Source organism: Symsagittifera roscoffensis, chromosome 9, assembly GCF_963678635.1.
Source record: "Symsagittifera roscoffensis chromosome 9, txSymRosc1.1, whole genome shotgun sequence".
NCBI lineage: Eukaryota > Metazoa > Xenacoelomorpha > Acoela > Convolutidae > Symsagittifera > Symsagittifera roscoffensis.
In genome coordinates this window covers 17,627,538-17,648,991 of record NC_087070.1, presented here as the reverse complement: position 1 = coordinate 17,648,991, position 21,454 = coordinate 17,627,538, and the positions used below count along the sequence as shown (strand labels likewise).

Below are 21,454 nucleotides of genomic sequence, written 5' to 3'. Positions count from 1 at the left end.
AATTAAGTTCGCATTTTCCAACTGACAAGCGAGGAAACTTAGTTCGCGAGATTCGGCCGAGCTACCGTCTATCAAAGTCGACATTGATTCGTCGAACGAAGCTTCGCGAGCTGACTCGATTGGACTTCGAAAAACTACATTTTTAATACATCTTGTAGAGTCCTGACAATTTTTAGTTCCATCTTTTAAGACGCTTCGAAGGCCTGAAATAAAGGAGAAGGATTTTGTGTCGTTACTAGTTGAGTAGTCGCATGCGAAAGATGGTTTCCGACTGCTTAAGTCGCTTGACACCACCGAGATTCCTTCGTCGTCCTTGTTGAGTCTTTGAAGCTGAACATCGCTAAATGAGTTTTCTTCTTCGTAATAATTGGGCAAATAAATACTGAGAATTGCGGGTAAAATGATCGTAACTTTCCTGAAAACCTTTTCAACCTCGTTCCTCTCTACTGAAGCCTGCTCAACTTGTATATTGGGAAGTTGCTCTAAAATGTAATAACTGCATGTGAAAATCATTTGCTTCAAATAATTAGCCCCGTAAAGGGTTTGCCCGTTTCTGAGCGCAAGAGGGCTATTTTGTTTCAAAGTGAACAACTTTTTATTCACCGATTTGGAGCCTGCCTTGGGCCCAATCCAGGACACGGGTGTTGGGCGCACAGATGCGGGGTTACCAAAGGTCGCTGAGGAGCTGCTGGAGGGAACTCGCGAGGAGAAGACTCTTCCTCTGGGAGATCTGATAGCAGTGTTGCTCTTCCTCTCGGCTGAGCGGTAGGACCTCGGCGCCTCATCCGATCCACTCGCGGCTCTCAGCCTCGTCTGGTCGGATTTCACAGTTCGACATTTCGGCAACGTGCTCGGTCCAATTCGGCGAGAACGAGACCGCCGATCTGGAAGACCCGAATCTGTTCCAGCCGAGTAAGTACTGGCTGTTACTTCGTAGGCTGAGTTAGGAGCACCTCGGCTCGTCCGAGAGCGCGTTCGCGCGCTGTTCGTTCGGTTAGCTTTTCGGGACATCGAAAACTTACTCGGAGCGCGGGAGAGACGCGTGGGGCGGATTAGAGAAGATTCAGAAGAACTTCGTTTGAGAGAGAAAAGTCTGGAGGACAGATTAGAATGGGACAAAGTGGGTTTAGAGGTCTTAGAGGGTTTGATGTTTGTGAAGTTACTGAAGTGTCTACTTATACTGTTAGTATTCTGGCCAAACTTGTGGCCAATGTGTAATCTGCAAAACCAAACACCTCTACTTTTGAGTTCTAACAGCACAATAAATTAATGAAATTTTGTAGCAGAAAATTGTTGAGGAAACTCAAATTTTATTAGTATGGTTGAGACGCTATCACTCAGTCTTTCTATACTTATTGTTGACTTTTTGCCTTGAGGAGCAGCAACTTGCTCAATAATTTCTACAACATTATTGGATTTAGAAATGGGTTGAAATAAGTGTCTTACTTGGGGACATTGGTGAATGGCTTCTTGATGTGTGTCCCCTCCACGACCAAATTCTGACCCGTGTATTGAGGAGTTGGAACGGCTCCCTGCAAAACACTACCACTTATACCATCATTTACACTCAGGTCAAATTGCTCCACCCGATCGCCATTTGGTGGCACCGACAAACAAGCCGAACCGCGTCTACTAGACCCGGGTGACTCAAATGGCGTTACGGAACCCCTCGGTTCTAGAAATCGAGAACCTTGAGGAGCAATTTGGAAATTAAAATTTGACACTTGCGGCACGCCAAGATAAAAGTTATTTGAATCATGAGGCACGCTAGGGTATCCAATTGGACCCTGAGGTGACTCCAAATAACATGAATTTTGGTCCTCAGCATTGCCAACATAAAGTGCGCCCGGGTTCGTTGTCTTGACAATGAATTGAGGATAGTTTGGAACCTCCAAAGATGACTTTCGGTTTTGAGGGCAGCTATTTCGACGCTGTAACAGTTCGGTTGGTCGACCATAGTTTGAGAAGTTGTGACTAGTACTGAGATTGAGAGGCCTCGGAGGCCGTGCGGGAGATCTTCGGCCCAGAAGCAGGTATTTTTGAAGTCCACGGCAATTAAGCAAAATGACTTTCAAATACACATGAAGTCTGATTCCAAATATGAGACACTGGCTCTACTAGGGGAGGGGGTTTCAATTTTTCTGAAATTCTGTTTTCAATCGCTTTTTTATATAAAATGACTGTCGAATTTCTGAACTGCAAAAAACATGTCTGCATGAAAAAGTAAAACTAATTTTGAGAATATTTCAAACATGCAAATTACCGAACTAAACCACTTTATATTGCAATCTGCAATTGCAACTAAAACATTATTTGAAGCTTAACAGATTTCAATTTTCAGTTTTCTGAGTGCTCTTGTGTTTTCACATTAGATACAGTTATTTTCATAAATTGTCATCAACATTTGAGACCCAAAAATGCCTGCTGCGAATGGAAAAAGGTTTAGTTTGGTTGATTCTGCTGCTGTTGTTTCTACGGACTCTTCTCTTTATTCCACACCATCACTTTATTCATCATATCCAGATAACTAAATTCCCATCATTCCATTAATTTTCAGATATCTCAATCAGTCAAATATATTCATTTGAATACTAAATACTTTATTGTTCTAACCCAGGTTGCAAATTGTTTAAGCCCAACAAACGGGGGAGGGTAAAAAAAGATGATAGCGGTGAGGTGATCGAATTAACAATAGAAAAGAGTCCTTCTAAGTTTTGGCGTTGCTAGCGGAGGCAGTTGTCGTCCCCCTGATGACGAAGCAGAAGCTACTTGAGTTGGGTAAAGCATAGTTGCAAGATAGGAATAATGGTAATAAATTTATCAGTAAAAATAAACACGAATCAGTCTGTTTTCTTTTTATCAAAATGAGAGGCTGTTTTTGACCTCATCATCGCTGTAAAAATATCTTTTTTTTTTCACGTTTCGAGATAAGTAACAAAAATTTGTTCACAAAAAGGTAGTTTACAGAAAAGTAGATTTGGTCACAATGTTACATTTCATTTTATTGAAAAAAAAAATTGGGAGGTAAAAAATAGCCTCGGAATGGGTGGTAACAACTGGTGATACAGATGACTCATTGCACGAACGAAGACAACAACACTACATGCTGATTATGATGGAGCTTAAAAAGAAAAACTTCCGGGTTTTAAACACACGTGTTCATTCATTTATGCACGTGAGAACATTAAAATTGAGAAAACCGACAAAATATTTAAGTAATTGAAGAAACCGAAACTGGCTCCGCCCCTGCCTATTATAACACCTTCTTAGGACCCTCTCCAAGAAAAACCGGATCTTTTGACTCCCCTAACTCTCATCATAAACTTCTAATTTATGGTGTAACGGGGGGTTTTACAAGGTTAAGTACGAAGATAAAATATGTTTGTTATGGCCTAATTAGTCGGCGTATTGAAAACCGAGAGAGAGTTTAAAAACCAGCTTTTTTCCAGTTTTTAACCCATCTTAGAATTGCCGATAAACATAGAGTTGTTTCAAAATTGTTCATAAACACAGCTTGCGGGTTTGAGATGCCGTGAAAATATGGTGCCTTGCTCACTCTGATACGGTTATAACGCCGAAAGCTATTTGATTTAGACAGTCGTTTATGAAGGGGGTTACTGAAAAAGAGCCAAAAAAAACAAATTTGGTCAACAATTTTTTTTGCTGTTAGACCAAAAAGAGGCTACATATAAGCATCATTCAAGTAATTTTTGTGCAAAACTTGTAATCGCAGGAAATTTTTTACCTGTTTAACAGCTAACTCGAAACAGCCCGTGTCCGCGTTTTTGTTCTCTTTCCTGTCAATCACCACCTACAACACAACAACCAACAATAATTTTCGCTTATACAAAATAAATACCAAGTTACTTTCAAAATTTAAATCCATGTTTTTCATGCATGCCGAGAAGCTTACAATTTTAGATGTGCGAAGCTACAACTGCACCATTTTAAAGCCAGAAAATAATAAAAAGTTGAGCATGTGATAGCTTTATAACATGATTAAGCTCATCTTTCTTTTTAAATTTTATAATTAAAACAATGGCGAAGGCAGATCTAAGAATTTTTGATTTTTTCCTGTTCCGCTTATGGTTTTTATTGTTTCGACTTTCGAAAAAGTGACTGATTGCTTGTGCTCCGTTTATTTTTTTTCTGCAGACCAAATTCTATTTGTTGATTTGTCGTTTTTGAACGGTATTTTTCATATCAACTGAAAAGCATTGATATCCTGGACTCAAATTAAAAAAGATACTTGAACACTGACACTTTTTTGTTAAGTTATGGGGGCTTGTAAATTCGCAAATTGGACAACTAGCGACAATTAACGCGCGATGAGCTTCGTGCGAATATCGCAAAAGCCGCGATTTAATTCAGCTCAGTAAACATTATTTTTCAATTTTGCCTCACTGCAAGTTAGAATGATTTTAATCTGACTTTTTTGAATAATTTTTTTTCTCAATTTTTAATACTTTTTAATAGGAATTCTGTTTCGAGTATTTCGATGTTAATTTTTTTCTTCTTTTTTAAACTTTGTTTGTCGAATATGAAAATAATACCTTAAGCTTTACGCGTTAAAACAAGTTTTGGTACGCTTAAGTTATTGGGAAACTCAAAGCTGGGTTAATTTTGCAAATATTCAGATCTTGTCAGAGGCTAAGCGTACAGGTCAGCTCAGCTGATTACAGCTCAGCTTCATGTTTTAACAACTATTTTACTTCCTTTATTTTGCTCAACTAAACTCTTGAGAAAATTTAGTTCAATGAAAAACTAATCTGAAAAGCAAAAAAGTCGAAATTTTTCTTAATGCTCAAAATTATTTATTGCACATGAAGTTTCAGCTGATAATTTTTTTATAATATTATCGCACAAGTCTTCAATGAAAATTAATATGAAAAAACGATTTTAGTCCATTATCATTTTTCAAAAAATCTGGGTTTTCGTAAATTTTAGTTTTGTTCAACATGCACAAAAACATTTTTTTTTTCAAAATTTTCTGAAAGAAAGGCTGAAAAAATCCTGCATCAAAACAAAGCCATGATTGTTTTGTATTGGAAACATATACAGTCGCATCTTGATGCGACTGAAGATTGTGGCAGCTTTGGTAAACTTAGGAAAAGCTTGAAGAATGAGCTCGCCTCAACTTTGAAGTAACTTTTTGCTCGCTGCTTACGCATTACCTGCTTCAGAATAAGAACTGTCGCGTGCAGTAATGTTACATAACTTTAACACTTGGACAGACGCAGACAAAAAACATGAACAAAAACTCACTTGTTGTTTCAACATATTTCATCGAAATATTTTTATTATTTGAGCCAGTCCATCAAAAAGGATTATATCACTCATCAAAAAAATTCTGAAAACGAAAAACCTTTCCGAGAATTATTCATCTTTATTTTCTACAAAAATTACAACAAGTCTTATAGTGAGGAACGTTTAGCCGGTTACAATGCCTGGTTACAAGTTATGACAAGGGTTTCGAGTGTTGTTTGGCGTAACCCATCACGATCATAAAATAAGTTATTAGTTCAAATTTTCAACAAATATCAGTAATTCGTCTATCTTATCTATCTAAAATTGAATAGCCTTGACCGTCAATGTTGAGTTAAGACGGTAGTTGTTTTTGAAACATTCAAATACTCGCAAAATTTTGAAGTGCGTTGATTTTAACAAGCAATTTTTAATTATTCCTTTTGCTCTAATGTCTAAAAGAATGGTTTTTATCACTTTCGGGTAAAGTAAAATGTTCGCGCGCAATTTCTTTTTAATATTCTGAAGTGTTATTATTGGAGAGCCAATTTGTGAAACTTAAACTCCCATTTCATTCAAAGAAAACTCAACCGTTCATATTTGATACTCTGTTAGAGTCTTTTGTTGAAAACCCAATAAAAATAAAAACTAAAACATTAATTCCGTGCTTAAAAAAAGTTTAAAAAGTTGTCTTTGCTTCCGTGCTTTAGGAAGTTTTATAAGTGTTAAAATTGCCTGAATCGGAAGATTTGTTTAAATCTTTAACGAAAAACAATTTTTTATTTCAGATTTTTGAAATTTGACCCAGACGCTATCTAAAGTAGAAAATGATGAACTTAGCGTTTATTAACGCAGTCATAAGGTAACGTAACACAATTCAGTTCGAAAAACTTTCTGAGAAAGACTAAATTTCCGCTTATGCTTTAAAAACAAAATATACCAGCGTTAATTTTTTAAACAAGCAATTTTCGAACACCCATAAGTTTAATTTTGAGCTCAGGGCATTGAGATCTTAGAAATTAACACAAATAATCCGTAAATTTCTTCAAAAGCCGGAAAAAATTGACGTCAATAAATATGCACGCATTTAAATCTAGCAATCTAATAGAAATGAATTGCGAATCGAATATAGAAGTCACTGAGTTCGTATCAATAGCCTTTTTCCATTATTACATGAATAATTTTTGAACATTTAAGCCATATCCTGCACTCAATGTCTATTTGTCTCTAAACAAAAATCGAATACTTTGGTGCGACCGATTAAGAGGAGTAGATTATCGAACAATTCCAAATACAGACACAAACCTAGTTATACAAACCTAGAGATACAAACCTAGAAATACAAACCTAATAAAGATGTAGAATAGTGTATCTCTGGGTTTGTATTAATAGGTTAGTGTCTGCATTTGGAATTGTTTCATAACATAGTCCTCTTAATCGGCTGAAATAAATATTTGATTTTGTTTAGAGACAAATGACATAGTGGTGTGCAGGATATGGTTTTTAATATTCTCAAGTAATAATGGAAAAAGGCTATTTTTTAGCTGAAAAATTTTTGGGGATCCACTCATCTTATAGGCTTCATTTCAGTTATTTTAAAGGTCTTTGTTTGTCATGAAATATTGAGCAAATATGTACTTACACTTTTCTAAACCTCTACTAGGTTTGTATTTGTAGGTTTGTTAGTGGATATTAGCTCAATCTTTCGTCATAAAAAATCCTTAAAAGTAACTGAAATGAAGCATATGAGATGAGTTGATCCCCAAGCGAAAATCCTTCAGCTAAAAAAATAGCCAATCAAATGTTCTACCGTTAAAAATTTTCGAAGGAAATTTTTGTGTTTATGATTGGTATCTTTGAAATAACTTCGATATAAAATATGTCCAAAAACAAGAAATAGAGGGCGATTAAACTGATACAATTGTTGCTAAAAGTTACGGCTATTTTTCCTCTCTCCTCAAATAAGCATACATTTCATGTAGTAGTGAGGGAACTTACAAGCTTAGCTTTGAAGACCAAATATGCTCGGAGTAGCCATATTAGTAAGGGCTTCAATTTGAGTTATTAATAGATACTGTAAACAAAGCTTTTAATTTAAAAATTTGCAGGTGGAGGAGTAAAAACTGTCCAAACTAATGAAACAAACAAGAACAAACAAAAGTCAAGCAGTTTTACCGTAGAAAATGATAGGTTTCGGTAATAACTTGACAGTTTGCCCCGTTTTTATGTCTGTCTATCTTTTACTAGACTTAATAAAGATAGTACCAATAAAAATTTATAAGCTGCCATAAAAAAGTAAAAAAAAACAGTTACGAAACAGAAACACAACATCAGAGACAACTTATATGGCCTAAAGACAGCAATAAGAGTACTGCCAAAATTTATGTACCTTTTTTTTAATGTAAAAGCATTTTGTAACAATACACTTTTTCAACTCCCGGAAAATTGAAAAACTATGAAGAATAATCAACAAATGAGTGGCCCTATGATTGACAGCTGAGTGACTGATTGACAGCTAAATGACTGACCTTGAGTGTGTCCTCCATGACCTGTGAGCAGAACTGTTTGGTGATGTGGGTGGTGGCGCCCATGGCGGGACTGCAGTTGATCTCCAGCAGCCACACACTCAAGTCCTCCCCCAACATGAAGTCAGCCCCGTACAACTCAAACGAGTTCTACACACAACAACAACAACATTAATAACATAATTTCTAGTATGTATTGAAATAAAATAGAAGGGAAAACTATCCAGGGGCGAATTTAGAGGAATGTTATGACCATCATATCACTTCGACTATATGACCGCCCAAGAAGTTACCCGTTGGCACTATCAAATAAAAAACTCTTCTTAAGGTGCCTTAGATGCCAAAGCCAATTTTTACTCAATTTGAAGGGAACTCTCGCTGAAAAAAAAAACACGAATTAGGTTATCAAAAATTTCCAAAAAGCTAACGAAATCTGGGCTCAGAAAAACACTAAAATGAAACATTTATTCTTGTCAACAATTTTTAATCCAATGGTTTAAAAAGTACACCCGTTCGGTGTCTCAATGGTTCGTAATTTAGTTGCCACATTACTTGACACTAAATTCATTTTTGGATACTGAAAAGTACACAAACTTTTTGAAAGTTTTATAATCTCAAGTTTTCTTGAATGAAACTGCGTTTAAAAGTTTTTTACGACTTGTTTGACCATCCAACGTTAATTTAAGGCTTCATTGTTTTGTTTTAAAATCAAAATCACAAATTAAATTCTCTTAATCTTGCTAGTTTTAAGAGAGTCCCAAACATAACTCCAGATGTTTACTGACCTTTCTATTTTCGACTGTGTCCTGACAGCACTGCATGGTGCTGACGATGATGTCCTTCATCCTCACATAGATGGACTCCTCAAACGCATCTCCGTAACCCTGTTCTCTAAAAACGAATAGCGACCAATCAAATCTCTCATTACATTCGACGGAACAATGAGGATCGAAGTAGTAGTTTTACATTTAGCAGAGAATTTCGGACAAATTTCATGGGTTCGTAACCCGCAATTTCAGTGTAAATGATTCTGATTTGATTGCAATTTCCACCCAAAAATAAAAATTCTTCATATGCATAGACCTTCATATCCAGAATAGTGTTAACAGTTTTTCGCTAAGGCGTCCAAATTTTCCAACCGTTTTCTTTCTTTTCTATTTTAAAAGTATTTATGTTCTGTTTAAATCATTGAGTTTGTGTACCTGAGGTAGTGGGCGAACTCATCCGAAGTGAGCATGTTCTCACTCGGCAGTTCTTTGGGCCGATTTGATTGGTTCTCGTAGTGGTGCTGCACACTTTGATTGGACAAGTGATATTGCCTAGAAAGGAAATTTTTATTCAACATTTTACATCGCCTACCTTTTGGAAAGAAAAAAATCTTATCTAAAACGGACATTTAATGCCTAAAAAAGACATTGAGATGCACTATCGCATTTCGCCTATCTTTTTAATTTCCACGTTCAATTTGCTTTTTTATGTTGATTTTACTGCATATTCAACTCTTTTATTTCGTAAAACAGTTGTCAAAAATGGTCTTGCAGCGTTATGATCACACAGATAGTCAAGAGAAGTTCATGCAAATTTGAGCCAACATCAGTATTTTTCAGCAGATTTCTTTTAAAGCCAGCTTTAATAACAGTGAGGCGAAGCAAAGCTTAGCACCATTTTCAACACACACGAAAATAGCACGGAAATTAGCCGAAAGAAAACCAAAACGAAAATGAGTCGAAAAAGATATCAAAAATAGGGGGAGCGGGGTGGAGTGGTTACATCTCCGCCTCTCAATCGAAAAGTAGGATGTTCGAGGACCACCATGATTCATGCTCGTTGCCTGAGTTTGAGGCAACATTAGCCAGCCCGGAAAACAGCCATAAAATGCATGTAATTCTTAAGCAGGGGCGCAACAGCGGTTCTCCCTGAAGAGCCGAACAGCTCTTATGTTGCGGTACTTTCGCTTGTGGATCGACGAGAAAACAAAAACAAGATCAACCAAAATTTTTCCGTATTTGGGGAATCCACAAACAAATGATAAGACATTTGTATCGTTAAATTGAGCTGTTGCGGAATCCGCAACTGTAAGTGGAACCCGCAAATTGTAAGTGGAATCCGCAAATTGTAAGTGGAATCCGCATTTTGTTTGCGGATTCCATTTACATATATGTTTATATGTGGCAACGTTTTAAATTGTATATTTTATTTACTAGGTGTTCAAACAAGACTGCTCGTATCAGGGCAAAGCCTTGAATGTTCTGACTGCCCATTAATTGGGCTCGTACCGTTTTTGGTACATGAAATATTGATTTAAAAAATTTTAGGTTGATAATATCAAAGTGTTAAAATTTGAGTCGTTTATAGAATCAATAAGACCAATTAGCTTGTCTAAATTCAATTTGGAACGATTTGAATTCGGATAAGTTGCCTCGCGGAAAGTAATTCGCGTTTTGAAACAAACTATAAAAGTAATATTCCAGCAGCAAAGCCGCACTTTAGTCAAGTGCAAGTATACTCGCTAGGCAATCACAAAATTTTTGGATCAATGCCCATACGCAGTCAACATTTGTAAATTGGTCTGAATAAAAAAACCTACGGGGGAATATATTTTCCTAACTCTCTTTGGAAGTCGGAACAACTAGCAAATCGGCTAGCAAAACGAATTCTGTGAGCAAAGTTGCTTAAGTATAAAAGTCTCTGACCCAATTACAATACCCATGTTAATCGAGAAGGTGATTAACGCCAGATTGTGTTAAAGGGTTGTGAAATAACGCGACAAATGAATCAAAACCGAACATTGATTACTTAATATGATTTTGTTCCGACCATTTCAAAAAATAGGGAGGAACTTTGTATTCGGGTGTTTTAGTTTTTTATTTTTCTTTTGCTTTCCACGCCAAATCAGGTACCACAAATAATCATCGGAGAGAGTTGAGTGATATATTTTATTAAATCTCTTTCAGTTGTGATTCGAGAGACATAAGAAAATTTGAAAAAGTTTTTCTAGTGTCAAGAAAAACCGGTTTGAAATTTTGATTTTTCGTCTCAATTCGAGCTAAAGATTAACTTAGGCCGTTTAAAATAACCTATTTATGCTTAATTTTACCTTTATTCCGGTAAAACAAGTTTTTGGAGATTTTTTTGCCATTTTGGGGAATCAAAAACTTCGAAAATTCAAAAATTTTCAGCAAAAAAAAATTGAAAAATTTATGATTTGATTTTGTTTTTTTTTCTAGTCATTTTTCTTCAAAATCTGTTGCCCGGTTTGCCTATATTACTATGATTGTCGAGTATGGCTAAACTTTATTTTTACGTCAGATCCTTTATCACACCACTCAAAATATCACACCACTCAAAAAATACACTAACTTGGAAAAAAAATTTCTTATAGTTTTTCAAAGACTATGGTCGGAACATTCTGTGCTACTTGCACAGTAACCGGCTATCCTTGTTTAAAATCAAATTTGAATGCTGTAAAGAGCTGAAATTGAATTGTATTTACATGAGTGAAAATAATTTGTCGCTTTGATAACTTACGGCTGCAGATTGTCGAGAGTGTACACCTGACTACAAAGTCTGACGTAACTGTTCCGGTAGAACCAGATTGTGAGGGGGTTCCAGTCTGTGACCAGGAACCACTGGCGGATGTCGAACTTGGTGCCGTATATCAACAGAGGTCTCTCTATGTACCTCTGCACCACCAGTTGGCCTTCCCTGACCCCGACTAACGAGGGCACCATCTTCAGGATCTCATCAAGATTCTTCTGGCAGCTGATGCCTGGAAAATAGCTGGATGAAGTTAACCATTTCAGATGAAAGATCTTCAAAAAACTACATAGAGTGCACACTATTTGTATTAAAAATGTAATGAAAAAATTGGGACCTTAGTCCGCTCCGCATTCTTTATGGGTCTAAGCAGAAAGTTACAAATTAATCATTAACTTATGCCAAAAAAATCCAAAAACAACCAGCATAAGCAATGAACAATTTTAGGAGGATGCAAAATTGAAAAAAAATTTGAAGCTGGATTCTCATCATGATACTACTGTATCCGTATTTTTTATGAAAAAAGAGCTAGAGAGGCTGGAACATTATAGTTTAGATATAAGAGTGAAATGTTGTGACCTCTGCCCCTGGATAGTGCGCCTGGTTTGCATATCCACACATTCTTCACTCCCTCACAGTCCAACATAGGAATCAAGGGTCTCAACTCCTCGATTATTTCAGCACACTCCGAGGCGTAGAGAGCTGCATCTTCGATACCATATTGCGAACTAAAAAAACGGTCAGATTATAAACTAATGATCAACTTTAACCATCAAAAATTTAGAAACTTGTCATAACCTCGCACTCAATTTTTAGATCTAATACACGGAATACCAATTAGTGCAAAGATGCTTAATCAAAAACTATACGAATTTTTGTGTCATAATTTCTTTCACATCATACGAGTTTTTGGACACACTAAAATTCACTAATTGGGAGGGCAAAAATTAACAGAGCTTATGCCTCAGTCCGGTTCGTAATACAAACTTGGTATTACAAGACCAGACATGATTCTTGGTCGCTGTGCAAGGGTAACGCAACGACCTTCAACCAAGAGATGATATAAAAATATAGAGAGCTTGCCACCAACGGTGATTGCAAGAGCTGTTCTTCGAAAAAAAGCTCAGCAATTCGTATATCTTGTGAATACAGTGCTGATTCAGCACTAAAGTCTCGAGAAAAAATGATTTAAATAAAAAAAACACACTGAGCCACTTTGTAGTACTGCTTCAGGAACTCCTCCCAGGAACTCTCATCAAGTCCTAGATAGTAGCTGGGATCCAAGAGGGGCTCATCAACTAGTTCCAGCTGCTCCTCTCTCAGGAAGAATCTGGCAGCCGACAGGGCATGTGTCAGACAGGTTACTGGGACGAAACTGGTCGGCTGAGGCTGCTGTGATTGGGCAGAGGGAGACTTAAGGCCTAATAAGTAATAATTATGCTAGTTGCGCGATAAGCTGACTGAAACAACATCAAACATTCTACAATTGAAACTAATTGAAATCATTTCTTTAGGTCATTTTTTAAAAATATACAGCATCTACGTAAGAAGACAAATAGCATTCTCGTTTAAAGTTAGCTCAAAACCACCAGAATGAAATGAAGCCAAAAAAGCATAAGAAAAGTTTGGTTTGTCTTTGAAAGAAAATAGATAATGAAACAAATGTCTGGCTCAAATTCCTCCGATTGGCAAAATCAAACAAAAATAACGAAATAAAGGTGAGCGAACGAAATGAAAAAGCAGCTCTTTAAATAAACGCACCGGGAGATAGAGGCTGAGAACTCATGGCAGCCAACATGCTTTTGCTCGCAGGTCTCACATCCGCCGCAACTATAGTCCTATTTTCCGCCTCAGCCAAATTTTCACTTTCATTTTTACAATTATTATTGTTCAAGTCGCTATTCGAGGCATTTTCATCCACTTTGAAAACGACGAGTCTAGGGTCAGCATTCGGATCCTCGACCATTTCGTCGCCGCCTTTGTTGGAGTCGACGTCTGACAAGTGCATTGATTGGTTGTTTTGGTCATCTCTCGGCTCAGTAGGTGGTCGGCTGTTTGCACCTCGCGACTGCGGTCGGAATCTACCAGCTGACAACCTTGGAGGGAGATAAGGGGGTGCAAATGAGTTGGCGACTGTTTTGAGAATCCCAACTGCGGCCGTCAGTTTAAAATCCTCTGGAATTAAATAAGAAATTGGTAAGGTTCAGACGTTTATCAACAAAACTAAAACAAAATATAGCAAAAAAAATCTATTTTAAATCATATATTTTGCAAGACGACACTGGACTGTGAGCTCCGTTTTTTCTATGGTTTTGCTAACCAATGAAAGAGTTCCGTTCCGCTTCGCACCCGATCCGGTAACATCTGGGGTAAATCTGATCCACCGAGAATGTCCCGTGCCAGGGCAAGTCCCGAATGGACTGGGTGAGTCCATTCTTGGTTGTAAAGCACCAGGTAGCTGGAAAGTGGTTGTAGAGGCTCCTCGACTGTCGGATGTCTTCCGATCGGATCTTAGTTGTCCAGGTGAAGGTCGGAGAGACGTTGCGAATGATGCGCGCCTGAAACCCAGATAAACTTGTTCACAACCGCTTACCCGGAGGAGCAAAATCCCAAGAATAGTAAAACTTAGGAGGGCAAACAACGGCTGTAGACGCCTTGTAGGTAAATAAAGTTAACCTGCCTAGGTATTTATCGATTTTAAGTGGTTAACTCACCAGTCGGATTCTTCAATCACAGTGCTACTTTTAAATGAAAAAAAAAACACACTTAAGATAAAAATTTTTAATTAATAATTAAACAGTTTATAACGAAAAAGCGAATAGAATACTCACAATGAGGTTTTTCACTTCCGGACTTTCGTCCTCTGAGTCACTGCTGAAGTCCAGCTCACTTCCACTCCCATCCCCCTCCCCCTCTCCATCTTCTTCGTCCCCGTCACCCCCCTCCTCCCCGTCAGTCCCAACTCCCCCTCCCCCTACACCTTGTTTCTTTGAAACGCGGTCAGCTACCTTTTCCACGTAGTTTCGTCTACGCAATCCCTTTCGCACTGGTTTGTAACCCCCGACTATTGTGAAAACTTTGCGCTCCCTTATTGCACGCTCAACCTGTGCACGCGCACTCGAGGCTAAATCAGGGTCGGCAGTTGCTAGAGGGTTGAATGAGATGTGATCCGAAGACATGAATCGAGACAGTCGACTAGCGCCTCCATCTGAAACTCAGTTTCTTTGAGTTCAGTTCATACAAATTTTACCAATTATTTTTTCCAATTTTTAGTTTCTAGCGAGGTTTTGATGAATTTTTCACTGGTTATTACGATAATTTCTGCACTGTCACATCAGATTTAACCGCGTTTGAGCGAAAGAAAGAACAACATCGATTTTTAAGTGGCGTTTACAAAACAAAAGTATACGATAAGTCATAATGTGATATGGCAAAACCAACAGACATTCAGTTCAATCACAAACAAACAAGGGAAACTGCTATCACTAGCCGATCAAAAACATCCAACTTGCTCAGAAGGAAATTGAAAACTCTAGTGTACAATAATTAGATATACTTTGTTGAGATTTCTGATTGCTTGTGTGCTTTGTAGGCGAAGTGTGAGTCAACTGGGCGGTCGATCTGGACTTGGAGGCCGAGAGGGATCTTCTGGATGACTTGACTTGATTGAGGTTATGCGAGGAGGCACTTCTTTTTAGACCACTTTTGGACTCAGTCGCGACTGTCTTGACTTTTTGTAGCTCAGGCAGTTTGCGACTATTGTTTGTGTTCTCAGCTGAAAACCAACACGATTGCAATTTGAAAAAGGTGGTCTATTCAATCGCTGGGCAAAAATAAACATTATTTGTACAAAGAATAAACTTAACGAACAAAGTAGTCATTGAAGAATAAAAAGTTTATCAAAACTGATAAATTAAATGGTTTTAATATACAGATAAAATATACAGTAGAACCAACTTGGAAAAGGTATGTAAAAAGATCATTACAAAAAAATCGGGTTATTTGAACATAAAGGCGAAGCGGAGCTTCGTGCCAATTGATATGAAGTGCTGTCCAGTTCCACAAAAAAAGGCTTGTCGACTCATATGAAAGGTATTTATACTCATTTTACAGCTGTCTTTAAAGTATTCAACAATTTTCAAATAAATACAAGGATAGCTATTTGCCGTGCAAGTAGAACAAAATATTAGAGCCACCATCACTTCGGCAGAGAAAGTTTTCATTGACAGCAAATCGAAAATTGAGTTTTCGAAAATAAAGAGATTCGAAAGCTAATTCTCAACATTTAAGAAAGTTTTTTAAAGAACTACTGAGTTAACATTTAGTTTGTGTTTATTACTAATATTCAGAAGAAGGGGTGGAAAAAGCCAGTTAGCTTTTACAGATTTAAAAGCCGAACTAATACAAGGATAGTCTATGCTATGCGATAGAGAGTGTAGATATCTTATTTTTCACAACAGTTTTCCTCAAAAAAAGTTAGAAAAATATCAAAAAAAAATATAATGTTCTTAAATGTTGGACATCAAACAGTTGCAATGCTGAATACTCATTCAATAAATAAACTCTAATGTGTAGAGTGAATAAGCGAACATAAGAAAAATACACGAAACTTGAAAAAATGTTTCGTGTGTTTCTACAACAAATTGTTCAAAAACAGCGGAAAAAATTGTTAAACTAACACGAATATCAAAGCGAAGTGTTAAAAACTAAATAATAATGATATTAAAAAAGACTTTTTTCAGAATTTATCAAACATAGAAAAAACTAGGAACTGGGTGGGTAAACTTTCACACTAGATTTAAAGTTCTGCATCAACAAGTTCGTATTTTGCAGTGAAATTTTCTTTAACACGACAACTTTTTTTGATATTTCTCTTGTTTTTCTTCTTCATGAAAGATTTTGAATAACTCGAAAGCTAGACAGATGTGAATTGTCAGTTTTCAGGCTGCATTAGCATTCTTAAAATGATACTCTGATGTTATTCGACCAATTCAAAAAGTTGAATACATTACAGGCTAAATGGTTTCAAAACTTCGAGACTTTCGAAAAAAAAAGATTGAAAAAAGCAAGACTTTCGAAAAACAGAGATTGAAAATATCAGTTTTTGATGATAATGTAGTCAATAAAAGGGAGCATTTTTTGATGATTTATTTCTTTTTTATTACCCCCATTAAGCATTACTATTACTTCGGAAAAAATAATACTATTCTTTTTGGACTACATTGCACTTTCAACAACTTAATCCAGATGATGACGAAGACATTTTTCGAATGCTCGGTGGGATAGTGAGCTTCAATAAATAAAATAGTGACAGCAGGAAGTTGCTATGCAACAATCGCATCAAGCTTAAACCAAAAATATTTTCGGATTTAGAAACAAGCAGTTCGAACCAAGACAACCAAAATAAGCCAAGTCAAACGCACAGTTTTTTTTAAACATGAAGCAAATCTTTTTTTCAATTACTTTTAAATGTTGGATATGATGTTGAGAAAGGAACCGAATGAAAGCTTATAACATTCTTTAAGTTGATGAAATTTGACAACATTTTCACCAAAAATTTGCAGAAAAAAATCGATGAAAATTCAGATTTTTTTCCACTCATTAACAAAAATGATAATTCCGAGAAAGTATTGTTTTTTACTATTTCAAGTTTTTTATGCTATAAAAGTTGTTTCATGATACTATAAAGTGTTCCATAAATCATGATACTATAAAGTGTTCTATAACATTCTTTATCTGAATTGATTCTTTGCACAGCAGTAGTGTGGCCGCTCTTATCTCCAAAACTGATCCAAATTCGTAAATTAATAAGAGATTTTTCTCGGCAAATAACTCAGTCAATAGATTAATTTCGGCATTTTTCTATTGATCAGAACATCATATAACTTTTCTTATCAACAGCTCATTTTTGGTACAAATCGGCGCAAGCTAGCCACAGGAACCGGTCGGTAATGTCCTTGAGACAAATTGCTCTTTTTGGCGGTCAGCCTTAATCAAGGTTGAACCGAATTAGAACCAAAAACAGTTAAAATAGGATTTAACCCCCTTTTTTAGTATATTAATACATGGGCAGGTGGATGACTCGAACCTACGTCAACTGTCATGTCACGTAGTATTAGTCAGCTTGGCCATCTGGTCTTATTTTATATGCATTTATACTCTTGTTTTGCGTTGCAACAAGTAGGCTATTTTTGCCTAACTAAATTTTTCAACCAGCTGTTGTGTTTGGGACACAGCAAAGAGCGAAATCGAAGGACTTATAGTTATTCTGGAGGACTCGAAGCGAGCTTAACCAATTCTCCGATTAAAGTAATCGCCGTTTTTTGTAAGATACCCAAATTTAGCCTAATATTTATTTGTGAAAGAAAAACAACTGCTTTCTAAGCTTTAATCTATTTGCACATTACTCTTTTAGAATCACGGAAAAAAAATTTATTTAAATTGCTTATAACCTCAGATATTACAAGCCACTAAATGTTGCCAGCATAATGAAGCACATTACAATCAAAAACTGAAAGATGCAGATCTTAAAAAGGAAAAAGAAAAATTTAAAACCAAAGACCAGAGCCTCTCTGTACCCCCATTTTCACCGACAACCAACCAAAATTTTGACAATTTAATTAAACGTATTAATATCTTTTGAATAAATAACTTTCACATCAGTTCTAACAAAAAGCAGGAACGCCACAACCTATCGAAACCTACGGAAATGCATTTACTTAATTTGGCATGCTTATCGATAGTTGAAACAATTTTGCAAAACCCAAACTGACCATCATACAGCAAGTCGAAGTTCACGAAATAATTAGACTTATTATTACTAAGGCGTAATATTCGAATGCTTTGCCACAGCTGCTTAACTTTAGGTCAACCGGTAGTTATTAACACTCAGTTTGTGATCAAGTTCTCAAAAAAAAATAGAAAATTAGCGAATTTAAGAAACTGCCGAAATACACGAGATTCGAGGTTTAAGGACTAGTGATATAAAATATTTAAGCAGCTGTAATTTTGATTACTCGAAAAAAATACTTACTAAGAGTTTGATTACTCGATAAAAATGTCAAAATTATGAACAAAAACTCGAAGGAAAATTAGCGACGTTAAAAAACTTTTCAGAGATAATCACTAAATTAATGTAGCAAACACATGAGCAGCATCGACAACCAGGTACAAAGTCTGTGCAGGTCGTCTACGTTTTTTGATTGACCCAGAAAACCGGTTTGTAAAAAAAATTGATATTCGACGGCGAGTCGATTCGGTTGAAAATGAATAATTGGACAAAATCATTTGCAATCAATAACTCTGAGGAAACAAGACAAAACTGTCAACTGCTTGTTCGCAAGCCGTTGTTTCAACTGATGAATCGCTATGCTCTGAAAATTCTTTGCCCAAATTGCAAGGCAGAAATCATTATCAATGTGAATGCATTTGAGTCCTAACTTGATGCTAATGAAAAACCGATATATTTTTCGATGAGTTGGAAAGAAGTTGAAAAAAAAACATCGAATATTCTGAAAACTTAAAATAAAGTAAATATCCAATTGACCTTCTAAGTCTCTGGTTTTTAAGCACTTTTAATTTTTGAAGCAAACAGACAGCGCAAACCCATATAAAACAACAGACAGGACATGAAAACTCCAAAACGAAATTTCTTGATGTGCTCTGGCGCAGGTACTCAAAACTTGTCCAGCTTTTAGATGCTTTTTTGCCATCTGTTCATCCCACGTCATTTTAGCCTGCATTTCGCGGCCAAAATGTGTCAGAGTCCTTTTTAGTTCTAATTTCTTGCTCCCAACAAACAACAAATAATCAGTAGCAACAAACGAAGCAAGTTAACACTCAGTTGATCATCAGACGCCCATGATTAAAAACTCCAAAGTTGTCTTGCAAACTTTGATTTAAAAGAGATCAAGTTGCTAATACGTTTGTGTCATTGGCATGAAAATGGAGCTAGAAGAATCCGGCGAGTCCAGCTTATCGTCAATGAAAATGAGGAATAAAAGCGGCTCCAATTAACTTTAATGAATGACTCTACTTGCAACAGGTAAGATGTGGGATAGCATTCCAACGACAAAAACAAGAAAGGGATCTATTGACATTACCATCACAGCGTTCCATCAAATCGACATTGGAAGCAAACAACTGACTTTATCGACTCCTTTAGCTTTTTCGGCTTTCAACGTAGAAAAGAAACTACCAAGCTTAAAATAACAATTTGCTTGAAAAAGCAAATGCAAGATTCATTGATTTCAAAGTAATCTTTTAATCGATCTTTGGTTAGACTTGAGGTAAAGATCTAAATAGTCTATACCTATGAAACAAAATGTCTGGTCGATGAAACAAAATGTCTGGTATCAAAGAGTATCCGGATATATAATTAAAATCAACAGATATAGCTGCAACATATCAATACAGGAAGAGTTGGAACTTTTTTCCTTTTTTTATTTTGAACGTTACAAACCTAGGTCTTTCCGTTCGAGTCATTAATATTTTTGCGAACTCAACTGTGAAAAACTTTGTTTGCTGTTTTGGTAATTTTTTCTTCTTTATTAAAATTGATCCTCAAAAACAATGAACAGTGAATAACAATCAGAAAGCTTTCTTTTTCCACAATTAAGATGTGGGCTTGCTAACTTTCCCTATGATATGATCTTTGCTCATTTGATATGAATGCTAATTCTTGCTGCAGTATCACTCAGAAGATCGAAGCAGTTAGCTGTTATGGCATTCAGACAAAATCGTCGAAAAATGTTAAAACTGAGAGTATTTTTATCAAAATCTCCTGAAGAGACAATCTGCATTTTCTGACGCGAGGAAATTTTTGTCCTGCCAGACAACCGGTTTCAAAAATTGAATTTGGATTTTTTGATTTTAGCGTAATCTAAAGAAAATTCATTTCGATATCATTAAAATCCCGCACTAATTGGTATATAAAACAGGGATTTTTTATGATCTGATCTTATCATTTTTCTCACAAAATTAAACGTAGAACACTCGATTTGAGTTTAATTGTGCTCTGGGTAAATGGGTAAAACAAGTAGAGCATGAAATAAATCTGGGGTAAAAAATGAGAAACAAAAAGCGATAAAAACCTCAAGGCATAAAATTTTTTTCTGACGAACCTTTTACTAAAATATGTTCAATAAAAAAGAACTGCTTGTCGGAAAAAGTCACCTAAACAGGCAAAGCTGAGCTTCGCACATTTTGCAATAAAAAAAAGTATCAAATTATAATTGTGAGACACTGAAGAACAGTCGAAAAGGACTTCGAACATTATTATCGTTGAAGAAACTAGAAAATCCAAAATTTTTGTATTTGAAATTATTAAAATTTTATTAATGAGTTTGAATAGGGGTTGATTTTGCGCATTCCTAAGTCTGGAGCCAACGTTTTATCTGTCTCATAAATAATATGGGAAATATGTTGGAAACAAAATATTAGCTAAATAAACCGACAGAATTACAGCCGACAGCCAATCAACTGAAAATCAACCAAAAATAATCGGCAAAATCTTATTGGAAAAAATACATGTCCAAAATTATCCACGAAAGCCATCATGTATCCAATGCCAGGTGGTATACACAATTCGGGAACTAAACCGAGAGCTTAATCGACAACCAACAAGACGAAAAAGTATCAGCAAAAAAGTATGACCCATATTTTATAACTATACATAGAATCCCCTCAGGATAACACACGCACAAAAAAAATTTCGGTAATCAAACGACGCAATAAGAGGCCACTCAGTTGATATCAAATAAGTCAAAACCTATGAAGTAGGGAAAAGACAAAAGCAAGAAAAAAGAATTTTAACAACCCGAAATGGTAAAGTTACAATCAACATGAAAAGCAAATTTTGATCCGACCAGATATTAAAAATGAAAAACCACTAAAAGCAACTACAATTAAAATTGTGTACAGCAAAAATCAACGAGTCCTAAGCAGACTTATTAGGCCGACAATTTTGTGTGAAACAGAACAATTACTATTTGAAAAAACAACAGGTCCTAGTCAGATTCAAACCCAGGACCTTTGCCGTCCCAGGAGTATTTGATACCACCATGCTCAGTGTGCAGGAGGCGCTAAGGAAATTGAGATCATTCTAAACCAAGGTACTACCAGGAGATCAGTTGCATGAACAAAGTTAT

General features: G+C 36.2%; 2 protein-coding genes across 2 annotated transcripts in view; one reads left to right on the top strand and one right to left on the bottom strand.

Moving 5' to 3' along the window:
- LOC134853853 (2-oxoglutarate and iron-dependent oxygenase domain-containing protein 2-like) overlaps positions 1–21,454 on the top strand; it is a 606,153-nt gene that overhangs the window by 380,206 nt on the left and 204,493 nt on the right. The gene's annotated exons all lie outside the window — the stretch shown is intronic.
- LOC134854734 (uncharacterized) overlaps positions 1–21,454 on the bottom strand; it is a 30,387-nt gene that overhangs the window by 7,648 nt on the left and 1,285 nt on the right. The window contains exons 3-14 of the mRNA XM_063871092.1: positions 14,863–15,081; positions 14,138–14,514; positions 13,627–13,864; positions 13,068–13,481; positions 12,514–12,727; positions 11,886–12,034; positions 11,298–11,538; positions 8,972–9,088; positions 8,555–8,660; positions 7,773–7,919; positions 3,746–3,811; positions 1,447–1,532 (exon numbers count right to left, since the gene is read on the bottom strand). Coding sequence (XP_063727162.1) covers positions 1,447–1,532; positions 3,746–3,811; positions 7,773–7,919; positions 8,555–8,660; positions 8,972–9,088; positions 11,298–11,538; positions 11,886–12,034; positions 12,514–12,727; positions 13,068–13,481; positions 13,627–13,864; positions 14,138–14,514; positions 14,863–15,081 — 2,374 coding nt within the window. The remainder of the gene's footprint in view (positions 1–1,446; positions 1,533–3,745; positions 3,812–7,772; positions 7,920–8,554; positions 8,661–8,971; positions 9,089–11,297; positions 11,539–11,885; positions 12,035–12,513; positions 12,728–13,067; positions 13,482–13,626; positions 13,865–14,137; positions 14,515–14,862; positions 15,082–21,454) is intronic.